Here is a 25935-nt window from a genome sequence, read left to right on the forward strand (position 1 = left end):
TTATACTACCTTAGGGGCTCGCTATAACATACTACCAAGGTTCAATGCAAAGTGATATACAAGTTACACAAAAATAGATAATGCAGAGATGTATCTACAACTGCATTGATTGACTGCTGTGTGCAGTAATATAGTGATCCCTGGGTCTTTGAATGACGCTTTATACTTCGAGGAGGGGGCGAGCTGGGGTGAGCAGCAAGTCGGAGGCGGGCGAGTGGGCAAAGAGGCGAGCAGTGAGGCAGCAGGGATCCTAGGGGTGGGCATGGGGGTTTCTGGCAGGGGAGAGAGGAGGTGAAAAGAGGTGAGTGGGGCACTGACTAGGAGGGACGCAGCAAGCCAGCGGGGGGTTAGGGAGTGAAGAGGGATGTGATGGTGGGGTTGAGAGGGGAGGGGGCGGGTCCTATTTTACTGCTGTGATCTGGTCACCCTAAGCGCGCTGTTTCTTTCCCCCTCTACAGGCTTCCACACACAGTCAGTGCCTTGCTAGTGGGCCATGCACCGTGAGAGATCTCTTCTCTTTGTGTGTGACTGTGAGTGTTTCCCTTGTGCGTGAATTTATTCAATAAAATCTTGAGCTTCATAATGGCTACCACGAGTGAAAAGAAAAAGAGAAAAAGAGAATCACAGCACAGCGTCTTCAACACTGAATGGACGAAGAAATACATATATACTGAGAATGATACAGTTACTAAAGTAAGCTTTCAAATGTCTAAGGAAATTGCTGCTGTTGGGAAATGCTTCACAGAAGGTGAGTTTTTAAAAAAGTGTATCTTGATTGCTGTATCTGAGTTATGTCCAGAAAAGAGGAAAATATTTGAGAATGTCAGTCTAGCACGCATGACTGTACAGAGAAGAATAGCTGACATTTCTACCAATCTAAGTGATCAGTTAAAGCAGAGAGTCAGTGAATTCTGCTTTTACTCCCTAGCTAGGGATGAAAGCACCGATTTAAAAGACACCGCCCAACTTCTTATTTTTATTAGAGGTATTGATAATAACTTTGAAATTACTGAAGAACTTGCTGGCATGTGCTCCATGACAGGTCACACAACCGGAAAAGAAATCTCCAGTGAAGTGATAAAGTGCATGAATGATATGTCAGGCCTTAGATTTCACAAACTCGATGGCCATTTGTATTGATAGTGCCCCAGCTATCTGTGGAAAAAAATGTTGGAGCAGTTACTCTTCTTGAAGAATTTATTGGGAGACAAATAACCAAACATCACTGCATTTACATCAGCAGGTTTTGTGTAGAAAGTCTTAAAATCTGAGCATGTAACGTCAGTGATAGTTTCCATTGTAAACTACAGCCGTTCTAGAGGACTAAAACATAGGACATTCCGAGCCCTTCTTGAAGGGGTAAACACTGAGTGCAGTCATACGGAAGTGAGGTGGTTGAGTCGAGGAAAAGTGCTCCGCCGTTTCATTCCTTTGAAAGAGGAGGTAGCAAAATTCATAGAAAATGGGCCAATAAAATTACCAGAGCTTGAAAATGAGTCCTGGAATCAAGATCTCTTTTTCTTTTGTGATATTACAGCACACCTGAATGATCTCAACATTCAACTTCAGAGGGAAAAAATCAACTTATATTTCAAATGTGTGCAGCAGTGAAAGCTTTCAAAATGAAATTGAAACTTTTCAGAAGTCGGCTGTCAAAAAGTGAAATGTGTCACTTTCCCACTTGTGCACAGTGTATCCCTCAGCACAAACACACTGAGTTAGGAGAAAAATATGCAAAGCACATCAATCTTTTGATTGAAGAATTTGACAGAAGACTTACTTTGTCTAAAGATGACGATGTCCAGTTGAAGCTGATTGAAGATCCCTTTTCTGTGGATCCAGAGGAAGTGCCAGTAGATTTGCATTTGGAGGTTAGTGAACTTCAATGTTCGGCAGTTTACCGATATAAGCACAGAGAAAGCAGCCTGTGGGACTTCTACAAAAGTCTGGATGAGGAAAAATACAAGAATCTTATTGAAGTTGCACTGAAAACATTCAGCATTTTCGGAAGCACCTACATATGTGAAAAATCATTTTCCACCACGAACATGAATAAAAACAAGCAATGTTCTTCTCTGACTGACGACCATTTGGAAGACATAATGAAAATATCCACTTCACATATGACACCTGAATATGACAAGCTTGTTGCCCAAAAGAGATGCAATATCTCTCATTAAATTTGCAAGGTAATTATGAAAAGTACAAAGTTTTCTTTCAACAAAACAGGTGTTTTTTCATTTTTCCCTGATTCATTAAAAAATAATAATTTAAAAAATAGTTTGCTTTAATTGAAAAATTCTTAATAAAGTAACCCCCCCAATCTTCCTTTTTGGCCCACAGCTGTTTCAGCGGGTGACACTGGAGAAGGAGGGTTTGTTTCCACAGTGCAGGCAGCACTGGGTGTGTGTGTGTTTTGGTGGGGGTGGTGTTCTGTCGGTGCTGGGCGGGGAGGGGAGTTCAGCCTTCAGATGTTTTCTTTGGACTAATATGGCCCTCACTGCTTTATGAGTTGTGCAGCCCTGCCCTAGAGGTTTTTATGGTGTTGAGCTCCCTGGCAGATTCTCTGATGACTAACATGGGCTGAGTGCCAAGCGAAGGTTTTCCCACACTCACTGCATTCATAGGGTCGCTCTCCTGTGTGGATTCTCTGATGAGTAATAAGGTTTGAGCTCCGATTGAAAGTTTTCCCACACCCATTGCATTCATACGGCCTCTCCCCAGTGTGGATTCTCTGATGTTCAGAAAGGCCTGATCTGTGAGTGAAGTTTTTCCCACACTCACTACATTCATAGGGCCTCTGCCCTGTGTGGATTCTCTGATGTTTAGAAAGAGTTGAGGTGTTAATGAAGCATTTTCCACACTCATGGCATTTAAAGGGCCTTTCCCCCATGTGGATTCTCTGATGATTAATAAGGCTGAATCTGTGAGTGAAATTTTTCCCACACTCACTGCATTCATAGGGCCTCTCCCCTGTGTGGATTCTCTGATGGGTAATAAGGTGTGAGCTGCGGCTGAAGGTTTTCCCACACTCACTGCATCCATGGGGCTTCTCCCCTGTGTGGATTCTCTGATGGGAAATAAGATGTGAGCTGCACTTGAAGGTTTTCCCACACTCACTGCATTCATAGGGTTTCTCCCCTGTGTGGATTCTATGATGCTCTTTACAGGCTGAATAGTCACGTAAGTTTTTCCCACACACAGTGCATGTATTTTTGCTCTTTCCCATAAGGATTTCCTGCTGTGTTGTGGTTTCCTTGAGGTCCTTCTGAGTTCCTTCTCGTGAAATTAATTTACCCACTTTCTCCCCTGGCTGGTTTCCCTGCTCTTTTTCTGGTCGGTGCTGACTCTCACAGGAGTTTCCCTGCTCATGACTCCTGGACACATTCCTTTTCGATCTTTGCGATAATTCTCTGTGTTTATCCACTTGCTCAACATTTTCCTGCAGAGAATTCTGCTCCTCTTTCTCACGTACCATTGCATCACCTGCTGTGATAGAGACAGAAACCTCAGACAGGGATGGAAAGGGGAAGGCCAAACCAAAACAAGTACTGGAGAGAGGTCAAATAAAAATCAGGAACTGAACTCCCCCAAACTCTTCCCCCAAATGTTGTAGTAGGATTTTATGTTTGTATTTTATATAATTTGGAATGAAGGATAACTAATAATTATGTAGCATGCACTAAGTGTATTGGTGTATGATCTGAGCACATCCTGCCAGCCACCCTTTTTGAGTAACAGAAAGGAATGGCTAATGGGCCAGTGGGTAGAGATACATCAGCCAGAATCTGTGTCTGGACTGATTTCAAGGCAGTAACAGACCTTTGAGGGTCACCAATTTGTTGTAGGTTTAGCATTTTAAAATAAGTAAAAGAATGCCATGGTTGTTTTCTTTTGCATGGCAATTTGATGTTCCTGTGTAAAATGTTCTGTGTAAATTAATTCTGTTTTATGTGTGAATAAGGAATGTACATGTTAAGAGATAAGTGTGAAGGTCATCGCTGAACCATATGTATGAGGGAAGAACTGAAGAAAGACGCAAGGACACCAGGAGGCTGCAACACGCTCCTATTGAAATGTCAGAGGAGGGCAGACTGATGATTTTAAAAATGAGACAGGCACCTATCAGTGAGGACAAGATAGCTGTGATCAAAACCAGCCTGGGAGAACTCCCTGAGGGACTTAATGAAAGAATAAGATAAAGGATGAGAAGGACAATTTAAGATAACAAGCACCGTCAAACAATTGAATACAGCATGACGGTGCAAAACTCATTGGTCCCAATGAAGGAAAATCACTATATAAACAAGGTGCCTTGCCATGAAACTTTGGGTTCATCCTGCCAAGACTTCCCCGGAGCATCGTGTCACGACCAACAGAACCCAGCTCCTCCTACCCATGATCAACCTAGTTGGCCACTAGGTTGATCTAGACTCTGGACTGGTAACTGTAAGACTGACTGGCGGGACAGTGTGTGTGTGTTTGTGTGTGTGATGTGTGACTGAACACTTATGCGAATTGTTCTATTTTCAATAAATGCGGCATATTGCCTTTTCGCCTGTAAAAGATGCTGTACGCTTCTTATAAGCATAACAGGGTAATGCCCACAAGGAAGCTAGCTAGCACATCTTGGAGGGACTTTCAAATTAAGTGGTTCATCAAGACACACTTGGTTGACAGCGGATCATGGGAGAAGCTGATCTACACTGAGTGGACCGTCATGGAAATGTGCTGTCTGGAATCTAGGTAATGGCCTCCTGCAATGACTGAGGGAAACTGGGCATGAACATGTGACTTGCCCATGTGACTCCAAACTCCATCCTGTTGTTCTAATTTTCCACAGTAAGAACCATGGGATGCCTTCCACACGGCAAAAGCTATAAAAGGTCCTGGAAACACCTCCATTTTGTCTTCAATCCTGCTTCTTACCTCTGGAAGAACTTTGCTACAGATTGAAGCTCTGAGCAAAGGACTGAATGACCCATCGCAGCTGTGCATGTACTCCAGAGACTTGACTTAAGCCAACAATTTATTCCACCACTGCTATAACCCTGAACCAAGAACTTTGCCATTACTGGATGTAATTGATTCCCTTAGCCAATTCTAACTCTCACCTTTCTTTCTTTTTATGAATAAACCTTTAGATATTACATACTAAAGGATTGGCACCAGCATGATTTTTGGGTGAGTTTTAAGTTGTATATTGACCTGGGAGTGGCTGGCCCTTTGGGATCAGAAGAAACTATCATTTAATGACACTGGTTGTAAAGAACCACTCATCTCTGAATCCAGTGTGTTTGGTGGTGTTATAAGAACCAGAATGCCTGAGAAAACTGCCTTTATGTTTTCTTGTTAGCCAGTGTGGTGAAACAGAAGTTACTTTTGTGGCTGGTTTGATCTATCTTATAAAAGGAGTACTTGTGGCACCTTAGAGACTAAGAAATTTATTTGAGCATAAGCTTTCATAGGCTACAGCCCACTTTATCGGATGCATGCTTATGCTCAAATAAATGTTAGTTTCTTAGGTGCCACAAGTACTCCTGTTCTTTTTGTGGATACAGACTAACACGGCTGCTACTCTGAAACTTATAAAAGAATAACCACCAGTTTTGGGTTGTGTTTGCCCTATTTCTCAGCAGTTCGTCCTGAATTTGGCATCCTCAGTTGTGACTCGCTAAGGCTAGGTGACAGGGTGCCAAGGGAGGGGGCTGGGTCATGGATTTACAGGGAGTTAGGTGACCCAACGTTCATACAGTCTCCCTTGGGACCGCCCTCTTTAGGATACGTCTAAGGTGCATCAGGGAGTCGGCCGCCTTCCAGGCTGAGTCTCACGCTAGTGCATTAAAAATGGCTGTGGAGACATTGCTTTGATGTTAGCGCTCTGCTTGGAGTTCAGACCATCCAGCCCACCCACCCCCCTCAACCTCTGGCTTTAGAACCCAAGCTACAACCCAACCAACAGCGCCTACACCCGTTATTTGTAGTGAGTCAGCATGGACTCTGGCTGGGAGGCAGCTTCCAGACACAGTGCAGACATACCCTTAATGAGTGACACGCTTGCTTTAGCTTTTTCCAAGGGTGAACCCCGGTTCCCCTTAGAACCATAGAGTTAAAAGGGACCACAAAGGTCATCTAGTCTAACCCCCTGCCAAGGTGCAGGATTTGCTAGTGACTAAACCAGCCTCCTTTTGAAAAGCCTCCAGTGAACTACTTTCCACCACCGCCCTAGGCGTCTGTTCCATAGTCCTACTGTTCTTCCAGTTAGGAAGTTGTTCCTGAGATTTAATCTAACTCTGCTGTGCTGTAGTTTGAACCCCCTGCTTCTTCTCCTGTCCTCTGTGACAAGAAAGAAGAATCTGTTCTCCATCCTACTGTATGGCAGCCTGTAGCGGGGAAGACCAGCAGGGACCACAACCTGCCTGTTGGGCTACAGAGCCAGGAAAGCCACCTCCTACCCCTCCGGAAGATGAGGACAGGAAGCAGAAGTACAAGAGGGGGCCCTGCAGCTCAGTTGGGCTGGAGCTGCCGAGGGAGACAGACGCTTATCACCCGCTGCCAGAGTGGGACACTGAGGACCCACTAGGGCTGCCACCAGAGGACTGGCCAAAGCTCCCAGGATCACCAGCCAGTCGAGGTGCCAATGAGCTGATGGCGCTGCCACAGACCACCGAATCCCTGGGGAAATGGAGGCCAGAGGTACCAAACCTTGGAGATTGTAGGAAGTAGCCCAGGGAAATTAGACCATCGTCTGGCTGAGTGTTGGCCTGACACTAAGTAAGGGTGTTGTGGGTGGACCCCCCTTGATCCAGTGGCAGATTACACTGCCACTGTTAGGACCAGGGGCTGGGACCCAGTGGAGTCAGGTGGGCCAGGATCCCCCTACCTCCTGCCACCCCGCCTTTGGCCAGGAGGCCTGTGTTGGTTGACCGGCCGCCGAGCAAGGACGCTAGACTGTTTGGTGCTTGACCTGGGCAAAGCCCCTAATTGTTTGCTGCCCCACCCTGTCTGAGGGCTTGGGCTTGGAGACTTTGCAGCTCTGTCCTGAGACAGACCAGGAGGGACGGCCACACACACTCACACAGCCTTTTGAGTATTTGAAGATCGCTGTTATATCCCCCCCATTAACTCATTTCCAAACTAAACACATCCAATTCCATCAGCCTTTGCTCACTGGTTTGTGTTCCATCCCTTTGATCATCTTTGTCACTTGCCTCTGGATTCTTTCCAGTTTCTCTACATCCTGTCTAGTCACTGGTGACCAAAACTGGATGCAGGACTCCCCCTGAGGCCTAACCAGTGCTGAGTAGAGCAGTACTATCACCACCTGTGATTTGCATGCTATGCTTCTCTTAATGCATTTGCTTCTTTTTGCATTACCATCACGCTGTTGACTTCATGTTGAGGCTGTGATCCACCACAACTTCCAGATCCTTCTCAGCGGTGCTGCTGCCATGCCAGTTATCTCCCAGCCAGGATTTGTGCACTGGGTTTTTCTTCCCGAAGTGTAGCACCTTACACTTGTCTTTGTTGAATGTCATTGGTGTCTATATCCCAGGTCACCAGTTTATCACAACCTCTTTCAAGTTTTGCTCTATCCTCCAAAGCGTTGACAACCGCCCACCCAGCTTAGTGTCATCTGCAAATTTGATCAGTATGCTCTCTATTCCTACATCCAGGTCATTAATGAAGATGTTAAATAGCAACAGACACAAAACAGATCCCTGTGAAACCCCATTTGAGAAATCCCTGCAATGTGACATCATTCCAATAATAGTTATTCTTTGTTTGCGGTTGTGTAACCAATTATATATCCACTTAATGGGAGTTCTGTTGAGCCCGCATTTCTCCAGCTTACTCATGGGACTGTGTCAAAAGCCTTTCTGAAGTCCAGGTCCATTTTAGCCACCAAACCGGTTGCCCTATCAAAGAAGGATATCAGGCTGGTTTGTCATGCTATGTTCCTAGAAAATCCAGGCTGGCTGCTATCGGTTACCCCTTCATCCTCTGGGTATTCGCAAATTGAATGTTTTATACATTGCTCTAGTAGCTTCCCTGGTACTGAGGTCAGGCTGACTAGGCTCCAGCTTCTCCTTTTTCCCCTTTGTAAAGATGGGCACTATGTTAACCCTTCTCCAGTCTTCTGGGACCCCTTCTGTCATCTGAGTTTGCAAATATTGCCAGAGGCTCTGAGATTTCATCAGCTAATTCTAGGCTGAACAGCAAGAAAGGAGATGGGGGGCTGGCTTGGGGGATTAAGAGCTCTGTTATCAACATTTGATGAGCTGTTGAGCTTGAGCTGATGGCTAGCCAACCATGAGGAGTCATCAGAGAGAGGCGGAGATTTCAGTTTGGACAGAGGAAGACAGGTCTGGAGTAGAGCGGTAGATCTGTGATTCATCAGCATACGGACAGTAGCTGAATTTGTATTTGGGGGTGAGATTTCCCAGAGATAAAGTACAGAGGAAGTGACCAAAGACTGAGCCCTGTAGAACCCCCACAGAAAAATGGAGTGGGGGTGAGGACGATCTTCCTAAGGACACGCGGAAGTAGTGGTTACAGAGGCAGGAGGAGAACCAGGAAGCAGACAAGATGTCAAGACGACGACCATGGTCAGTGGTATTAAAGGCGGCTGACGGGTCAAGAAGAATAAGGGTGGAGCATTGGTTCTGAGCTTTGCTTAGAGAGAGGTCATTAGAGACTATGGCAAAAGTATTCTCAGTGGAAGGCCCCAAATCTCTGCCTCCCTGACACCTTCCCTTCCCACTGCCACCAGATCCTTCCTGCTCCTTGGACCAAACACTCCCCATCCTCTTCCCACTATCCTCAGTCTTTTCCACTTCCAAGTATCCCACATCTCCTACCCAATACCCCCCACTCCAACAGCACCACTGCTGGGACCTCCATCACCTTTCTCCATTCCCAGGCTCCCACTCCCCCAAACTACCACACTCCCTGTTCCCAGGAGATTCTGTCTCTGATTCCTCACCTCTGCTTCCTTCCATGGTACCCATCCCTCCCTGATTCCCTGTAGTCTTCCACATACCTATCCCTTTCCTCCCACTACACTCAGCCTTCCCTACCTTGTGGCACCCCACAAGCACTAGCTCCCATCATCTTTTCCACTCCCACTGCTCCCTGCTCTCCTTTCCCCTACCCGGCAAGAACTCCTGAATATGAACCTCACACTGCTCTCATAGTCATTGGTTGGTTGGGTCAAGAGGACATGCTGTGGCCACTGCCTCTGAGCTACACCCATTCATCTGAGTCGGAGCCGTACCACTGTTTACTTTCAGACTAGGTGTATTGTGCATTTTGTTTGCATTCTGAAGGAGTTCCTCTTAGACGTTTCCCCTGATTAAAATATTGCTCTCAGCCCTGAAATTCTGGAAAGTGTTTTAAAATCCACTCTGGCCTCTTCTGAGCTGCAAAGTTTTGTCAGCATAGCTCTGTTTGTTAGGGATGCAAAAGAACACATCCTTAATTGATATAATTATGCTGGCAAACTCTCTCATGCAGACCATACACACCACCCCTAAAATGCAACCTTAATTCTGCCCCTGGCCCTGCAGCTGGTACTAGCCACTAGGAATGGCTCAGTAAGTCTGGTGCAAAGGTTAACAAACTAACAAAGGAAGTGGAGGTTTCTCCATTTCTTGAAGTCTTCAAGTCGCAGTGGATGCCTTTCTGGGGGCGGATTGAGTCCAACACAAGGTATTCAGCTCAGTACAGCAGTAACTAGATGAAATTCTATGACCTGGTCATATAGGAGGTCAGATTAGATGACCTAATAGTCCTTTCTGGCCATAAAATCTATGATTCCAATATAGCTATGAAGGACTAAGAATGTGCCATTGTTTGTGTTGTGTTCACAGATGGGAATCCCAGCATTTCTCCACATCCTCCAGCCGTGTGCACTGGGTCAGCCGTAGCTGTAACTGGATGGTGAAGGGAGGAGTTGGAGCAGCTTGGCAGAGGTGTGACTGTGATATGAAGGAAGGTGCATAGGAACCTTGAGAGACCTAGTCTGCCCCATTTCAATGCACTCAGTGGGCTGTTGCTGAGACAGGGCAGAGCAGAGGAGGCATTGTGGGGGTGGCGTGAACCTTAACTCTTCATTTCCCCTTCTAAAAACGGAGGGGATGGGAATCCTTACCCAGCGAGGTCACATTCTCATAGTTCTCCTGCATGACGTCTCTGCAGAGGGCTCTTTGACGGGGGTCCAGCAGAGCCCACTCTTCACTGGTGAAATACACAGCCACCTCCTCGAAGGTCACCGGCCCCTGAAAGAGCAAGAACACTCCACTCACAACCTGCTGCCCCACTCACAGCCCCACTATTCATGGGGGAGAGGAGCCAATCAAATGGAAGCTCTGAGAGAGAGACAGTCAGCAGGGTCCCACCCCCACCCTGCTCAGAGCAGCCAGGAGGCAAAACAGGAGGGGAGATAGAGATCCCCTCACCCCCGCCCCAGCAGACAGAGGGGGAAGGGTCTTCTCATCCATCACACACCTACAAGCCAGAGGCTGATGCGGGGGATGGGGCCCCCAGCAGGCTCCAGGGTCAGCTCCCCAGTAGGAATCCCAACAGATTTCCCATTGCCGGCAGCTGGAAGGAAGGGGAGGGGTTATCTACTCTAAGCCCCACTGGTGGGTCACCTCCCACCCCTCCTTCCAATCTCATAGACTCATAGACTGGAAGGGACCTCGAGAGGTCATCGAGTCCAGTCCCCTGCCCTCATAGCAGGACCAAATACTGTCTAGACCATCCCTAATAGATATTTATCTAACCTACTCTTAAATATCTCCAGAGATGGAGATTCCACAACTTCCCTAGGCAATCTATTCCAGTGTTTAACTACCCTGACAGTTAGGAACTTTCTCCTAATGTCTAACCTAAATCTCCCTTGCTGCAGTTTAAGCCCATTGCTTCTTGTTCTATCATTGGAGGCTAAGGTGAACAAGTTTTCTCCCTCCTCCTGATGACACCCTTTTAGATACCTGAAAACTGCTATCATGTCCCCTCTCAGTCTTCTCTTTTCCAAACTAAACAAACTCAATTCCTTCAGCCTTCCTTCACAGGTCATGTTCTCAAGACCTTTAATCATTCTCGTTGCTCTTCTCTGGACCCTCTCCAATTTCTCCACATCTTTCTTGAAATGTGGTGCCCAGAACTGGACACAATACTCCAGCTGAGGCCTGACCAGCGCAGAGGAAAGCAGAAGAATGACGTTTGCTTTTTTTCCAACAGTATCGCACTGTTGACTAATATTAAGCTTGTGGTCCACTATGACCCCTCGATCTCTTTCTGCCATACTCCTTCCTAGACAGTCTCCTCCCATTCTGTATGTGTGAAACTGATTGTTCCTTCGTAAGTGGAGCACTTTGCATTTATCTTTATTGAACTTCTTCCTGTTTACCTCAGACCATTTCTCCAATTTGTCCAGATCGTTTTGAATTTTGACCCTGTCCTCCAAAGCAGTTGCAATCCCTCCCTGTTTGGTATCGTCCGCAAACTTAATAAGGGTACTTTCTATGCCAACATCTAAATTGTTGATGAAGATATTGAACAGAGCCGGTCCCAAAACAGACCCCTGCGGAACCCCATTTGTTATACCTTTCCAGCAGGATTGGGAGCCATTAACAACTATTCTGTGAGTACGGTTATCCAGCCAGTTATGCACCCACCTTATCGTAGCCCCATCTAAATTGTACTTTCCTAGTTTATCTATAAGAATATCATGCGAGACCGATCAAATGCCTTACTAAAGTCTAGGTATATCACATCCACCACTTCTCCCTTATCCACAAGGCTCGTTATCCTATCAAAGAATGCGATCAGATTAGTTTGACACGATTTGTTCTTTAAAAATCCATGCTGGCTATTCCCTATCACCTTACCGCCTTCCAAGTGTTTGCAGATGATTTCTTTAATTATCTGCTCCATTATCTTCCCTGGCACAGAAGTTAAACTAACTGGTCTGTAGTTTCCTGGGTTGTTTTTATTTCCCTTTTTATAGATGGGCACTATATTTGCTCCCTTCCAGTCTTCTGGAATCTCCCCCGTCTCCCATGATTTCCCAAAGATAATAGCTAGAGGCTCAGATACCTCCTCTATTAACTCCTTGAGTATTCTAGGATGCATTTCATCAGGCTCTGGTGACTTGCAGGCATCTAACTTTTCTAAGTGATATTTTACTTGCTCTTTTTTTATCTTATCTTCTAAACCTATCCTCTTCCCGTATGCATTCACTATATTAGACATTCCTTCAGACTTCTCAGTGAAGACCGAAACAAAGAAGTCAGTAAGCATCTCTGCCATTTCCAAGTCTCCCATTACTGTTTCCCCCTCCTCACTGAGCAGTGGGCCTACCCTGTCCTTGGTCTTCCTCTTGCTTCTAATGTATTGATAAAAAGTCTTCTTGTTTCCCTTTATTCCCATAGCTAGTTTGAGCTCATTTTGTGCCTTTGCCTTTCTAATCTTGCCTCTGCATTCCTGTGTTATTTGCCTATATTCATCCTTTGTAATCTGACCCAGTTTCCATTTTTTATATCTCCTAGCAGTCTCTGGCCAGTAGGTTCAGGTTCATGTTCTTGCACTGGGAATCTGATACGTTTTCCCCAGCGCTGTCCAGGATTCCCCCACCAGCCCCATTCCACAAATAGGGTAATTTCCTCCCCCAAACCCCATGGGTCTGTTCCTAGAATCCAGGACTTGGGTTAAACAATTCCCAGCAAGTCTGTCACATGCCTTGTCCCCCTCCCTTTCTCCACCCTGAGTATTTCCTGCCACCATCCCACCTCCACACTGAGCTTCCCCAAAGATCCCAGCCCTCAGTATTTCCTGCCCCTCCCCCTCCAGCAGGAACCCACTAGCCACCCCGCAATAATCCCTACCTGGACTGGCTCCACTACAGCCAGTTCCCTTCCCTGTCCCGTGGGAGGCTGGGACAATCTGGAGCCAAAGGTGGGCGTTACTCTACCGCCTGTCAGGGTGAGAAAGGTGACAGAGAAGATTTCAGAAGGACCTTTAGTTCTTGTCACATCATGATCTTCCCTGGCCCTTTCCCTGCACAAGATGTTTCTGACTCACATGCTGGGAAAACATTCCATCACTTTATCACAGCCCAGACCCAGACCTTCCCACCAGTGCTAAACCCACTGCGCTAGTTTTAAAACCCTGAGGGCAACTCCCCCAAAGGTGGGGAGCAGGCAGAGGCAGGGACAGGACAAAGTCTGCCCAGTGTAGGTGCAGTAAATTAAATGAAGTTTGCTGGTGATAGCTGGAAGGCTTGGTCAATAGAGACAAATAGTGGACCATGAAGTGGGGCTCACTTCCATTTTATGTATTATGTTCCTCACCCTCATGCTTCAGAGTTTCACCCATAACTGCTAGGGGTCAGGAAGGGATTTCCCCCCCCTATATATTTTTGGAGGGTTCTTTTATCTCTTTCCTCTGAAGCTTCTGGAACAGCCAGAGAAGAAGACAGGATATTGGGCAGGGTGAATCTCTCTCTCTCTTTGTGCTCCCATGCTCAGAGTCTAACTGATCATTATAGGTGGGATGGGGAAGAAATTTCCCCCTTGGGTCAGGTTGTAGGTGATCTGGGGGGTTTTCCATCTTCCTCTGCAGCGTGGGGTGTGGGGCACTCACTAGGATCACCCAGAAATATCTCACTTAATCATTTCCCTGCCACTGCAGGGGTCTGGGGCACTGGGGCACCTCGGTCCCTCCTATTCTCTGCCTGGGGCATATAACAGTCTAGTCTCCTCTGGGCTGCAAGACTTTGGTCTCACTCCAGCTGTTGAGTTTAGTGGGCGGGTACTGGGGGGTGTTGGCAGCCAGTGCTAGACAGGAGGTCAGACCAGATGATCCAGTGGTCCCTTCTGGCCTTAGACTTTATGACTCTGTCATAAACAGATAGTTAAAGGTTAACAGAACAGGAGTATTTCATGTCTCTTTTGCCTGTAAAGGGTTAACAAGTTCAGCGAGCCTGGCTGTCACCTGACCAGAGGACCAATCAGGGGACAGGATACTTTCAAATCTTGAGGGAGGGAAGTTTTTGTGTGTGCTGTTAGTGTTTGGTTCTTGTTCTCTCTGGGTTCTGAGAGTGACCAGACGAGCAACCAGGTTTCTCTCCAATCTCCCTGATACAGTCTCTTATATGTGCTCAGACTAGTGAGTACTAGGTAGATAAGGCGAGTTAGGCTTATGTTTGTTTTCTTTATTTGCAAATGTGTATTTGGCTGGAAGGAGTTCAAATGTGTATTTGGCTGAACGGATTTTAATTTGTACTTGTATACTTAGGCTGGGAGGGTATCCCAGTGTCTATAGCTGAGAGACCCTGTACCTATTCCATTTTAAATTTACAAAGATAATTTTTACTGTTTTTCTTTCTTTAATTAAAAGCTTTTCTTGTTGAAGAACCTGATTGTTTTCTTTTATTCTGGTGTGAGACCGCAGTGGACTGGGTCTGGCTTCACCAGGGAATTGGGTGGGGAAAGGAGGGAAGGGGGGAAAGAGGTTAATTTCTCTCTGTGTTCAGATTACTTTCTCTCTCAGGGAGAGTCTGGGAGGGGGAGAGAGAAGGAGGGGGAAGGTGAATTTTCCTCTCTGTTTTAAGATTCAAGGAGTTTGAATCACACAGTGATCTTCCAGAGTAATCCAGGGAGGGGAAGTCTGGGAGAGGCAACGGTGGGGGAAAGGGTTTACTTTTCTTGTGTTAAGATCCAGAGGGACTGGGTCTTGGGGGTCCCCGGGCAAGGTTCTGGGGGGACCAGAGTGTACCAGGCACTGGAATTCCTGGTTGGTGGCAGCGCTACGGGTACTAAGCTGGTAACTGAGCTTAGAGGAATTCATGCTGGTACCCCATCTTTTGGACGCTAAGCTTCAGAGTGGGGATTTATCCCATGACAGACTCTATGACTGGATGTGCGCAGGTTTGGGAGCTTGTGAACTTCCAACCCCCTACTTATTTCTCCTTCATTTTCTGTCTTCTCTTTCCCCCTCCTCCCCTCCCTCTGCCTGGGAGACTTAGTGACCAACAATCCCTGGGTTCCTTTGCTCTCCTGCGATCGCTGACCGCACTCAATGCCGGTTTGCATCAAAATTTTCTGCTTCGTCCCCATTTCTACTAACCACCGCAGGGCTTTCAGTCTTGCTGGCTGGGATACAGGCAATGAAAGGGTTACTGTGCACAGCTGCAAACTGCCTCATTTCACAGCTGAGATAAGTAAGCAAGCACCACTTATTGGAAGCCAAATCTTTTCTGACCCCTGAACATTTACTATAAAAGTAAGAATACAACATGTATCCGTGCTGAGTCTATATATAACTTGTATATTTCAAGAGGCTGACAGAGAACACTGGTCACAATGAACAGGGGAGTGCAGGAGTGGGGGAGTGAGATTTTCTTTGCTTTAGATCATAATGAAATACTCAACATCTCACAGCCTCCTGACTGCCTTTCCTGAGCCCCCGGGGGTCACAAACCACCAGCTGAGAAACACAAGCCTAGAGCATTCTTTTGTATCGGCATTGACTACGCATGGGAAGAGAGTGCTACATGGTACCCGGACAAAGCATGAATGAGCCCAGTGCAATGGCATACATGGACCAACCCTGGGAACTGTTAATTCCAGTAACACCCACGTTTTGAACTCTCTGCCTTACTTCACTGTAAAAAGACGACAAAAGTTCATAAGATCTTACAATACCCTATAGCAACAAGTTGATGAAAAGTAGGTTAAATTCTTTTCAGCCATGACTGCCATGCACAGGTGCAAGACGACCAACTACAGAAAATTAAATTAGTCCAAACAAAATGGGGCTAATGATGTAGTTCAGGGCCAGTACTAAGCCCTCTGCTTGGTAAACAAGAAAATGTGGCAACAAAGTTACCTAGGCCAAATTTGGCCTTAGGGACATGGATTTAATTAGTAAACAAAATAATACAAAATTAACTATGCTACCTACTTTTATTCCTTTTGGGACTTTTAAAAAGCGATGGGGTGGGGAGAGAAAATCATCTCCCACCTCACCCCTGACATGGCAACACTGCTACTAAACTGATAAACAGTTCCTTTCTGAGAAGCTTTGTTTTCATTATATTTTAATTTGTGTTCCCTTCTCTTTCTCCTCATGATGCACGTTCATTAATTTGCACTTCATTTTGACCATAGTTCTATCCTGTTTCTCAGAAAGGCTCTAAGGGCTTGTCAGTTAAAATATGTTCCAAAGGGACCCATTGCTCTCGTGATTAGTGACTTTCTTAAAGTCTCTCAGTGCTTGTAAGTTAAACTAGTTTTCTAAAAAGACTCCTCTTTTTAAGAGCAGGATTAGTAATGAAACTTACCCTCTTTCCCACAAGCCACTGCCTCTGTGCCTTTACTGTCTGGTACAACACCTTCAAATAATTCTGCTGAGGATGTTTCCCAGAAATTAATCATCATCGGGATGGCTAGAAATGTATTGGGAGAAAAAAAATTAAGATTCTATCTTAAACAAATAAAATCATTCCAAGAAATATAAATTAATATAAGGCATAATGTAAGCATAAAAAAAAAGGTTAGAGCAAAAAGTTAATTAAAAGAACCAAACAAACGTTGCATTCTTAAAGTAGTGCAGGTTATGCCAATATTTATATATATATATTGAATTGCTGTTTTAACCAAATTAGATGCTAATAGCTGTTTTATTTATTTAAAGTGTAAAAATCAGCTACAACCTGTCTCACAAGAGGTAAATAGTGCACTAAAATAATTATAGGTTAAAAATGTGAATACATTACCAATTTAGAGTCACAACAAAAAAAGTCTGTATTTTTTTTAAAAACTCTAACTATACTAACAAACTTTCAAATAAATATGTTTAAAAAAACCTCAGCCTTTGTATTTTTTTTCAAAAAGTGTCAAGCAACCACTCAAACACAGGAAAAGTTGACAAAGACCTTAGTGGTCTTTAAAAAAAAGCTTTAAAATCAGACTATGTAAACTTAATTAAAAACACTATTAATATTACTGCAATTAAAACTGCAAAATAAAATTCTTAAATTTAATGTAGTGTTAAAAATGCAATAATTAAAGAAAGCAAAGGCAAAAAAATGAGTACTAAAAAAAACTGAAAAACACTTTAAATGCTTATGTGATATTGTTGAGCTAAAATATTTAAGAGACAAGTCAGTTGAAAATATAGTGCTGCAAGAAGAAAGTAACGTCCTTTCCCATTGTTACACAGCTTCCAGGTGCTGGAGGCTGTGATTCCCTGTCGTTAATATGGTTATTGGTCTGAAATCTCCCCATGGCCAGTCAGAGACAGACACGTACCTGTGTCGCTCCCCAGCCCCCGTCGCAGCGTCTCTAGGGGAAGGAGAAGATGGAAGAGGTGAGAATTCAGGCCCTCGCATTCATGGAGAAATCCCCATTGCTTATTAATGGAACTGCTGTTAACTAGGAGATGGTGACAGAGATCAGAGGCCAACAAGGCAGCCGCTGCAGACAGAGCCAGCCCCACAGGGCTGCTCCATGGGGAAGGGCGACTCGCTGAGCTGGGCTGTGAGATGGAGCCGAGGGTCAGTGACATCACTAGAGTCCCCAGCTCCTCCCAAGGGCCAGGGTCGCTCTAACCAGAGGAGACGCCACCCCCAGACTCCAATTCACCTTTGAATCTCAGCACTACCTCCTGCAGCATGGCACTTTTCAGAGAAAAATCGCTGAGTCTCTTCTCCAGCTCTGCAAACGATGGCTCTAGCTTCCGCAATGTCCTGTCCTCCCTGCTGGGGAAAGGAGGGGTGAGAAATAGGCCTGAGCCCCAGATCCTGAGCCCAGCAACCCCCAAACTCCAGGAAACCTGGATCTGCGCTTTGTAGCCTGAGATGGTCGTTGTCATGGTGAGTCACCTCAGCCCTGTGCTCCCCAGAGAGACGGGAAGTGGGGAGACACTAGAGGAACAGAGACATTGTTCAGGAGCTTTCTCAGGGACGCTCTGGTTCTGTGGGGGGCAGAGCCACCCCCTTACCTGGTTTACTGCAGTAACAAGGGCCACCAGCACTGGGATTATGTGGAAAAAGAGGAGACACAGACCAAAGAGTGGGCAGGTCCTACATGCTGACAGTGGCCACAGACAGAGCTCAGGTCTCCAGCAGAGAATGAACATGGGCCCTTAAACACCAAAACCCTAAGCCCTTCAGCTGAAGCAGTAACCCTGGGCTGTCCAGCTCATTTCGCAGAGAGGGCCAGAATGCCCTGTCCGTTATGGCCAGTGGCCAGGGCATCAGGTTAGGACTCTGTGCCCTGCTCCATTCACAGCAGAACACCCACTGCTCTCCATGGGACACCCATATACAAGGAACAAGGGGAGAATCTGCCCTTCGTATCAGAAAAAAATTTTACTTCTTAGTATTTTGCCAAGTCTTTCTCTGTCACACTCAGTGTCACTCGGGAGGAAAACAGCCCCTTCCCGGACACCCTGTAGGGCCCTGCTGGTTCTTCCCTTGCTTTCCCTCCCTCCTTTCTCCATTTCTCTCTTGCTTCCTTGTCATTGTGTCTCTCCTCTGTTCTTCCCTCCCTACAGCAACCCCCTATTCCCACCCTGCAAAGGTTTCACTCCCGCCCTCTCCCTGATCCACCTGCTCAGGTGATCACCAGGGAACATTCAATGTTGACATCAAAGTGTCATCATTTCAGTTGACACCCCGATGACATTAACAGGAGACAGGAGAGTTCACGCTCTCAAAGAGCTACGGTTTCAGGCTGCTGGCAACCCCAGCAAGGCAACGCTGTCTCGGTTTACACTAGGGAGGTGCTCAGGGCCAGCAACTCACTTTAACAAATGTGAAAGCTGAGATTCTGCACCCTTGGAATACATGACGTGGCCACATCAGTCCAGGAGACGGGCCTGATCTGTCCCATCGGCCCTGTGTCTAGCAGCCCTGCTGTGACCTCATTAGCGATCGGACAGTAAACGGCTCTTCTCCTACCTGAGTCAGCCGCTAGGGGAGACAGAATCACACGCTCCAAGGGCAGGGGGCAGCTTCCTATTCAGTGCAGTTATCAAACCTAACGGCCCATGAGGGGGAGCGAAATGGAGCCCAGGACTTACCTGCCCCCAGTGCTCTCAACACCCTAAAGAGGGAGAGAAAGAGGAGGCTGTCAGTGGTGGGTTCCTGGGTGGGGAAGCCTCCTGCTCTGCAGGGGTCACTACTGAGGCCTTGGGAAATAGGGGAATTTCAGGTCGACATTCCCAGAGCAGCTGCCCCCCTCACCAGGGACTTTCCCCTACGCAGCCCCAGCAATCCCTGTGGGCAGGTCACCACTGCAGGAATCTTCTCCCCAGGCACTTTACAGGCAGAAGATATTTCTCTGCATTGAGAATCAAATTTCACCCAGTGCTGAGAGATCCAGAAGACCCCTGGCCCCACTAAACCCATTAACCTGCAGTGCGAGGGGCCTTGGGCCTGGCTTGGGACCTCAGCATGGTGGTGGAGGGGATTCACCCTCCAAGTGCCAATGCAGAGAGTAATTTCCAGGAGAGAAGGTCTTGGGGCTGCAGCATCCAGGACTCCCAGGACCCATCCATGGCGCCGCTGCCAGATTCACTCTGTGACGTTGGGCAGGGCTCTGCCCCTCCCTCTGCCTCACTTTCCCCATATGTCTCATAGGGATAATGCCCCTGACCCCACTCTGTAAAGTGCTTTGTGGTCTAGAGCTCAGAAGCGCCTATAGAAATGCTGCGTATGATCATTGCAATGACAGCCTGACCTGCAGGGGTTGGCTCAGCGGCTGCTGCCCCTTCTCTCCTCCCCTCTCGCTGAGCAGGGAAATCTCCCACGACAGGCTGCAGACGCCCTCATCCCTTCTCTGGACAATGGCTCTGTCATAAACAGATAGCTAAGGGTTAATGTCTCTTTCACCTGAAGCACCTGACCAGAGGACCAATCAGGAAACCGGATTTTTTCAACTTTGGGTGGAGGGATTTGAGTGTCTAAGGTCTTTGTTTTCTGGCTGCCTGCTTTCTCTGAGCTTTGGAGAAGTAGTTCTACTTTCTAGTCTTCTGTTTCTAAGTGTAAGGACAAAGAGATCAGATAGTAAGTTCTATGGTTTCTTTTCTTTGGTATTTGCATGAATATAAGTGCTGGAGTGCTTTGATTTGTATTCTTTTTGAATAAGGCTGTTTATTCAATATTCTTTTAAGCAATTGACCCTGTGTTGTATCATCTAATACAGAGAGAACATTTGTACTTATTTTTCTTTCTTTTTATATAAAGCTTTCTTTTAAGACCTGTTGGAGTTTTTCTTTACTTCAGGAAAATTGAGTCTGTACTCACCAGGGAATTGGTGGGAGGAAGAAATCAAGGGGAGATTTGTGGGTTGGATCGCTAGCCTGATTTTGCATTCCCTCTGGGGGAATAGGAAAGTACTTTTTGTTTTCAGGATTGGGAACAGAGAGGGGGAGTCTCTCTGTGTAGTTTCACAGAGCTTGTGTCTGTGTATCTCTCCAGGAGCACCTGGAGGGGGGAAGGGAAAAAGGATTATTTCCCTTTGTTGTGAGACTCAAGGGATTTGGGTCTTGGGGTCCCCAGGAAAGGTTTTTCAGGGGGACCAGAGTGCCCCAAAACACTCTAATTTTTTGGGTGATGGCAGCAGGTACCAGGTCCAAGCTGGTAACTAAGCTTGGAGGTTTTCATGCTAACCCCCATATTTTGGACGCTAAGGTCCAAATCTGGGACTAAGGTTATTACAGGCTCTCTCTAGCTCTTCCAGCCGGGCCAGCAGACGCTGTTCCTGCTCCTCCAGACACCCTCGCAGCTCCTGCCACTCCCCGACGATCTTCTGCCTCTCGGCTGCCGTCTGTTTCTGCAACAGGGAGAGGGCGGCTCAGTAACAGGGGAACACAGAACATAAGAATAGCCAGACTGAGTCAGACCAAAGGTCCATCTAGCCCAGTACCCTGTATTCTGACAGTGCCAATGCCAGGTACCCCAGAGGGAATGAACAGAGCAGGGAATCATGAAGTGATCATCCCCTGCCGCCCATTCCCAGCTTCTGGCAAACAGAGGTTAGGGACACCATCCCTGCTCATCCTGGCTAATAGCCACTAACGGACCTATCTTCCATGCACTTCTCCAGTTCTTTTTAGAACCCTGTTAGTGTCTTGGCTTCACAACATCCTCTGGCAAGGAGTTCCACAGGTTGACTGTGCGTTTTGTGAAGAAATACTTCCTTTTCTTTGTTTTAAATCTGCTGCCTATTCATTTCACTGAGTGACCCCTAGTTCTTGTGTTATGAGGCAGAAACAACACTTCCTTATTTACTTTCGCCACACAAGTCATGATTTTATAGACCTCTACCATATTCCCCTCCCCCCAATAGTAGTCTCTTTTTCCAAGCTGAACAGTCTCAGGCTTTGTCTACACTGGCACATCTCTCCTGCTGACAAACAGCAGCTACGCTGCGTGCCTGTTAGCAGCACGGCTGTAGCAGCACAGACGTGTCGCTAAAAGCTGCGGTGTGTAGCCATAGCCTCAGTCTTATTAATCTCTCCTCATACGGAAGCTGTTCTGGACCCTTCATCATTTTGTTGGCCTTCTCTGAGCGTTTTCCAATTCCAATGTATTTTTTTGAAATGAGGTGACCAGATCTGCACACAGTATTCAAGATGTGGAGGTACCATGGATTTATATAGAGGCAATAGGATATTTTCTGTTTTATTGTCTATCCCTTTCCTAATGATTCCCCACATTCTGTTTGCTTTTTTGACTGGCGCTGCACATTGAGTGGATGTTTCCAGAGAACTATCCACAGCGACTCCAAAATCTCTTTTTTGAGTGGTAACAGCTAATTTAGACCCCATCATTTTATGTCCATTTGATATTATCTTTTCCTATGTGCATTACTTTGCATTTATCAACACCGAAATTCATCTGCTCGGTAAATGGGGAACATCATAAATGCGCCTCGAGGCGGGTGGCAGAGTTATTTACCAGAACACAAGATCTCTTGCAGTGAGTGATGGGAAGTTCATTTATCCCAGGAAGGGAGGAGGGATCAGGGCCGGGGTGAGCTGTACATCACCAACAGGAGGGACACTTCTCCCCAAAACCTCATCAACTTGCACTGAGCCAAATCCTTCATCTCTGCAGCCCACATTTCATCTCCTTCCTCCCCAACCCCCCAGGAGCTAGAAAGGATCCCTGGTCACTGTGACATCCAGACAGTCCGTGGGCAGGGGCTCTGGCTAACACAGACTGACCCTCTCCTGCCCAGCAGCCTCCTGCATCCTAAGGGCATCATGATATCCCCATGTCTGACCCTGCAGGTTCCCTGGACTCCAGTGGGGATGGGTCCCTGGCTGAGGCTGGCAGGGTGGGCCCTGCATTCACCAGATCATTCTTATGCCAGGCAAACCTCAGTGGCTGGGGTCTCTGGGCACCTACCAGCAGCTCCTGACTTTGTCGCTCCTCCTCGGCTTTAGCTGCTTCTCCCTCTTTTCCCAGAGGGGCCAGATACTTTTGTGGTACCTCCTGGAAGAAGCAGGGGAGGGAGGGTTAGAAACTGCTGCAAACCTCCCAGCTGCCAGATTTCAGGGCCCCTCCTGCCCTGCAGACGCCTGTGCAGGGTCCCTGGGACTCAGACTGAGAGGAGATGGTGAAACAGGGAGAAGCTTTTCCAGAGAAAACACAGGGCCCCAGGCTGCAGTGACAGGGCTGCAGCCCAAACCCCTGCTCCCCGGGGCCTCACCCACATCCCAAGCAGCCAACTTCAGACTGTCCCCCACTTTCCCCAGCTCCAGCCCCCAAAGCTCCCGCAGAGCCATGTCTGAACATGGAGCCCCCCAACATCCCCATCCCCTAGTCCTGACCCCCCAATACACCCCAAAGCTCCCGCAGAGCCATATCTGAACATGGAGCCCCCCCCAACATCCCCATCCCCTAGTCCTGACCCCCCAATACACCCCAAAGCTCCCGCAGAGCCATATCTGAACATGGAGCCCCCCAACATCCCAAACCCCTAGTCCTGACCCCCCATACACCCCAAAGCTCCCGCAGAGCCATATCTGAACATGGAGCCCCCCAACATCCGAACCCCTAGTCCTGACCCCCCAATACACCCCCAAAGCTCCCGCAGAGCCATATCTGAACATGGAGCCCCCCAACATCCCCACCTCCGTAGTCCTGACCCCCAATATACCCCAAAGCTCCCGCAGAGCCATATCTGAACATGGAGCCCCCCAACATCCCCATCCCCTAGTCCTGACCCCCCAATACCCCCAAAGCTCCCGCAGAGCCTATCTGAACATGGAAGCCTCCCCAACATCCACATCAGAGGCCAATATCTGAACATGGAGCCCCCCAACATCCCATCCCCTAGTCCTGACCCCCCAATACACCCCAAAGCTCCCGCAGAGCCATATCTGAACATGGAGCCTCCCCAACATCCACATCCCCTAGTCCTGACCCCCCAATACACCCCAAAGCTCCCGCAGAGCCATATCTGAACATGGAGCCCCCAACATCCCCAACCCCTAGTCCTGACCCCCCAATACACCCCAAAGCTCCCGCAGAGCCATGTCTGAACATGGAGCCCCCCAACATCCCCAACTCCTAGTCCTGACCCCCCAATACACCCCAAAGCTCCCGCAGAGCCATATCTGAACATGGAGCCCCCAACATCCCCAACCCCTAGTCCTGACCCCCAATACACCCCAAAGCTCCCGCAGAGCCATGTCTGAACATGGAGCCCCCCAACATCCCCAACCCCTAGTCCTGACCCCCCAATACACCCCAAAGCTCCCGCAGAGCCATGTCTGAACATGGAGCCCCCCAACATCCCCTAGTCCTGACCCCCCAATACACTCCAAGCTCCCCCACAGTCACCCCCCAGCCCGGCTCCGACACCCCAGATCCCCACCCCCCGGCTCCCTCTCCCCCTCCCGGGCCCAGCCTGGGCTCCGAGCTCTGCAGCAGAGCCGCGCTCCGGGCCCCTCCTGCAGCTCCCGGCCCAGCCGCTCCCGGGCTCCGTCTCCCCGGCCCCGCAGCAGGGGCCGCTCCGCTCCGCCCGGGCCACTCGCCCCCCGCAGCCCCAGGCAGCCCCGCTGCGGCCGCGGGGAGCTCGGGGCGGCCCCTCCCGGCAGGGGCAGGAGCGTGTCCACCCCACGCGCGTCCCCGCCCCCTGGGCCCTGCCCGCCCCGCGCTGCCCGCGGCCCCACCGCGCTGCCCCGCGGGCTGCAGGGCTGGAGCAGCCTCCGCGCTGCGCTCCCTGCCCCGGCCATGGCCCCGCTGCCGGCACACGGGGGGGGCAGGAAGGGGCGGCTCCTCCCCGGGCCGGGCCCTGCCCCCGGGCCCCTTGCAGGGGGGTTGGGACAGGCGGGGAAGCGGGGACCCGCCTCAGCTGGGAAGGGGGCAGGAGAGGGGCTGGGGCTCCCCAGGGGAAAAGCAGGGGCAGGGGATGGTGCTGCTGAACCATCAGCCCAAGGAGCCCCCGGCTGAGAATGCAGCGAGCACGTGTCAGTTCAGCGCTGGAGCTGGGACCCAGCACGTGTCAATCACCTGCCTCTAAAGCGTCTAAATCCCCTGGGCACAGCTCGCCAGGGCACAGCTTGCGAGCTACACTGGGAATAGATCCTGCAGGAAGCCCCTGCCCCAACAGCAGAGTGGTGCAGGGGGAGCATGCTGGGCCCATAATCCAGAGATCGATGGATCGAAACTGTCCTTTGCTAGCTTGGGCTTTATTTACAGCCCTGGCAATAATCCAGTTGCCAGCAGTCTGGTCTGGGGAGAAAAGAACAAATTATCTCCCTGTTCACCCTTCCACAGTGATTAAAGGAAGGAATAAAGCCCCTGCCACACAGAGTCCCCTCCTAGAAGGCGAGAGATGTGCAGTGACTGGGGCACCAGCTCAGGGTTGCTAGGTTTATGTAACTTTTGGTGATGCCCAGAATGGGTCCAAGTCCTGCCCCTCCCCCTTCCCCTCCCTCAACCTCTGCCTAAGGTGCTGGGAGGGAGTTTGGGTACATGAGGTGCAGGTTCTGGGATGGGCCAGGGAGGCGGTGGCAGGTTCTGGAAGGGAGTTTGGGTGCAGAATCTGGGCTGGGGCAGAGTGTTGGGGTGTGGCACCTATCTTGGGCAGCTCCTGAAAGTGACCTGCATCCACATCTGGCAGCAACTTCTACATGGAGGAGGCTGGGGGGGATCTCCTGGGACCACTACCCACAGGCACCACCCCTGCAGCTCCCATTGCCGCAGTTCCAATGGCAGAGTTGGTGCTTGGGCAGGGGCAGCGTGTGAGAGACACACCCTGCAGGAACGTGCCAGATGCTTCTGGGAGTGGTGCGCAGTGCAGAGCGAGGGCGGGCAGGAATCCGTTTTAGCCCCACTGTGCTGCAGGTAGTAGTGGCAGGAGCCCCCAGGGCCAACTGATCTGACTTTCTGATGGGGAAGCCACAGGAGTGGTCATGCACCCCTCATGAGCAGCTTTGGGGAGTCTTTTTGGGGCTCCTGGAATAGGCAGCAGAGAGGTGCAGCCTCACCACTAAGTCTGTTTCCCTGGAAGAGAGAGGGGACTGTAGAGTGATCTGTCACCTCTGTGCAGCCAGGAGCCTCTGCTCCCCTCTACCATGCTGGAGCCTCCACATTTATTTATTGGCAAATAAAATTTGCAGAATTTTAAAATATTGTGCACAGAATTTTATTTTTTTGGTGCAGAACCTCCTCAGGAGTGAAACTGATTCAGGGAACCTCCTTGGATTGTCACTGCTTGGTTAACCACTCAGCCACCACACCAATGCACAGAGAGTGCTACTGCTATGTGGGGGTGGGGGCTGGGGTCGGGTCATACACATTCAGACTCTACGCTCTCCCCGCTGCTGATTTCCCATTTAGGACATTAACCGATACTGACAAGGTTTGTCCGCGTTCGTTTCTTTAGCTCATGCTGCTAGTTA

At 48.5% G+C, this 25935-nt stretch overlaps 1 protein-coding gene and 2 long non-coding RNA genes across 9 annotated transcripts in view; 1 reads left to right on the forward strand and 2 right to left on the reverse strand.

Annotated features, from left to right (window-relative positions):
* Positions 1-2361: 2361 nt before the first annotated feature.
* LOC127041333 (zinc finger protein 3-like) overlaps positions 2362-25935 on the reverse strand; it is a 72022-nt gene continuing 48448 nt past the window's right edge. For 2 of the 7 annotated variants that reach the window (XM_050935564.1, XM_050935560.1), the window contains 4 exons: positions 16352-16456; positions 12894-12982; positions 10154-10280; positions 2362-3489 (listed from right to left, as the gene is read on the reverse strand). In XM_050935564.1, coding sequence (XP_050791521.1) covers positions 2528-3489; positions 10154-10280; positions 12894-12982; positions 16352-16456 — 1283 coding nt within the window. In that variant the 3' untranslated portion in view covers positions 2362-2527. Of the gene's footprint in view, positions 3490-10153; positions 10281-12893; positions 12983-16351; positions 16457-17321; positions 17355-17654; positions 17768-25935 lie in introns of all 7 variants that reach the window. The other 5 variants (XM_050935563.1, XM_050935558.1, XM_050935561.1 and 2 more) reach the window with 4 other exon arrangements.
* LOC127041349 (uncharacterized) overlaps positions 2510-25935 on the forward strand; it is a 51266-nt gene continuing 27840 nt past the window's right edge. Inside the window, exons 1-2 of the long non-coding RNA XR_007771634.1 lie at positions 2510-2600; positions 3021-3104. This is a non-coding gene — a long non-coding RNA (uncharacterized LOC127041349). The remainder of the gene's footprint in view (positions 2601-3020; positions 3105-25935) is intronic.
* LOC127041347 (uncharacterized) lies at positions 20748-22902 on the reverse strand. The gene is made up of 2 exons (XR_007771631.1): positions 22430-22902; positions 20748-20849 (listed from the first exon to the last, which is right to left on the reverse strand). It is a non-coding gene; the product is annotated as an uncharacterized LOC127041347 (long non-coding RNA).

The sequence above is a fragment of the Gopherus flavomarginatus genome, assembly GCF_025201925.1.
Source record: "Gopherus flavomarginatus isolate rGopFla2 chromosome 13 unlocalized genomic scaffold, rGopFla2.mat.asm SUPER_13_unloc_2, whole genome shotgun sequence".
Classification (NCBI taxonomy): Eukaryota; Metazoa; Chordata; order Testudines; family Testudinidae; genus Gopherus; species Gopherus flavomarginatus.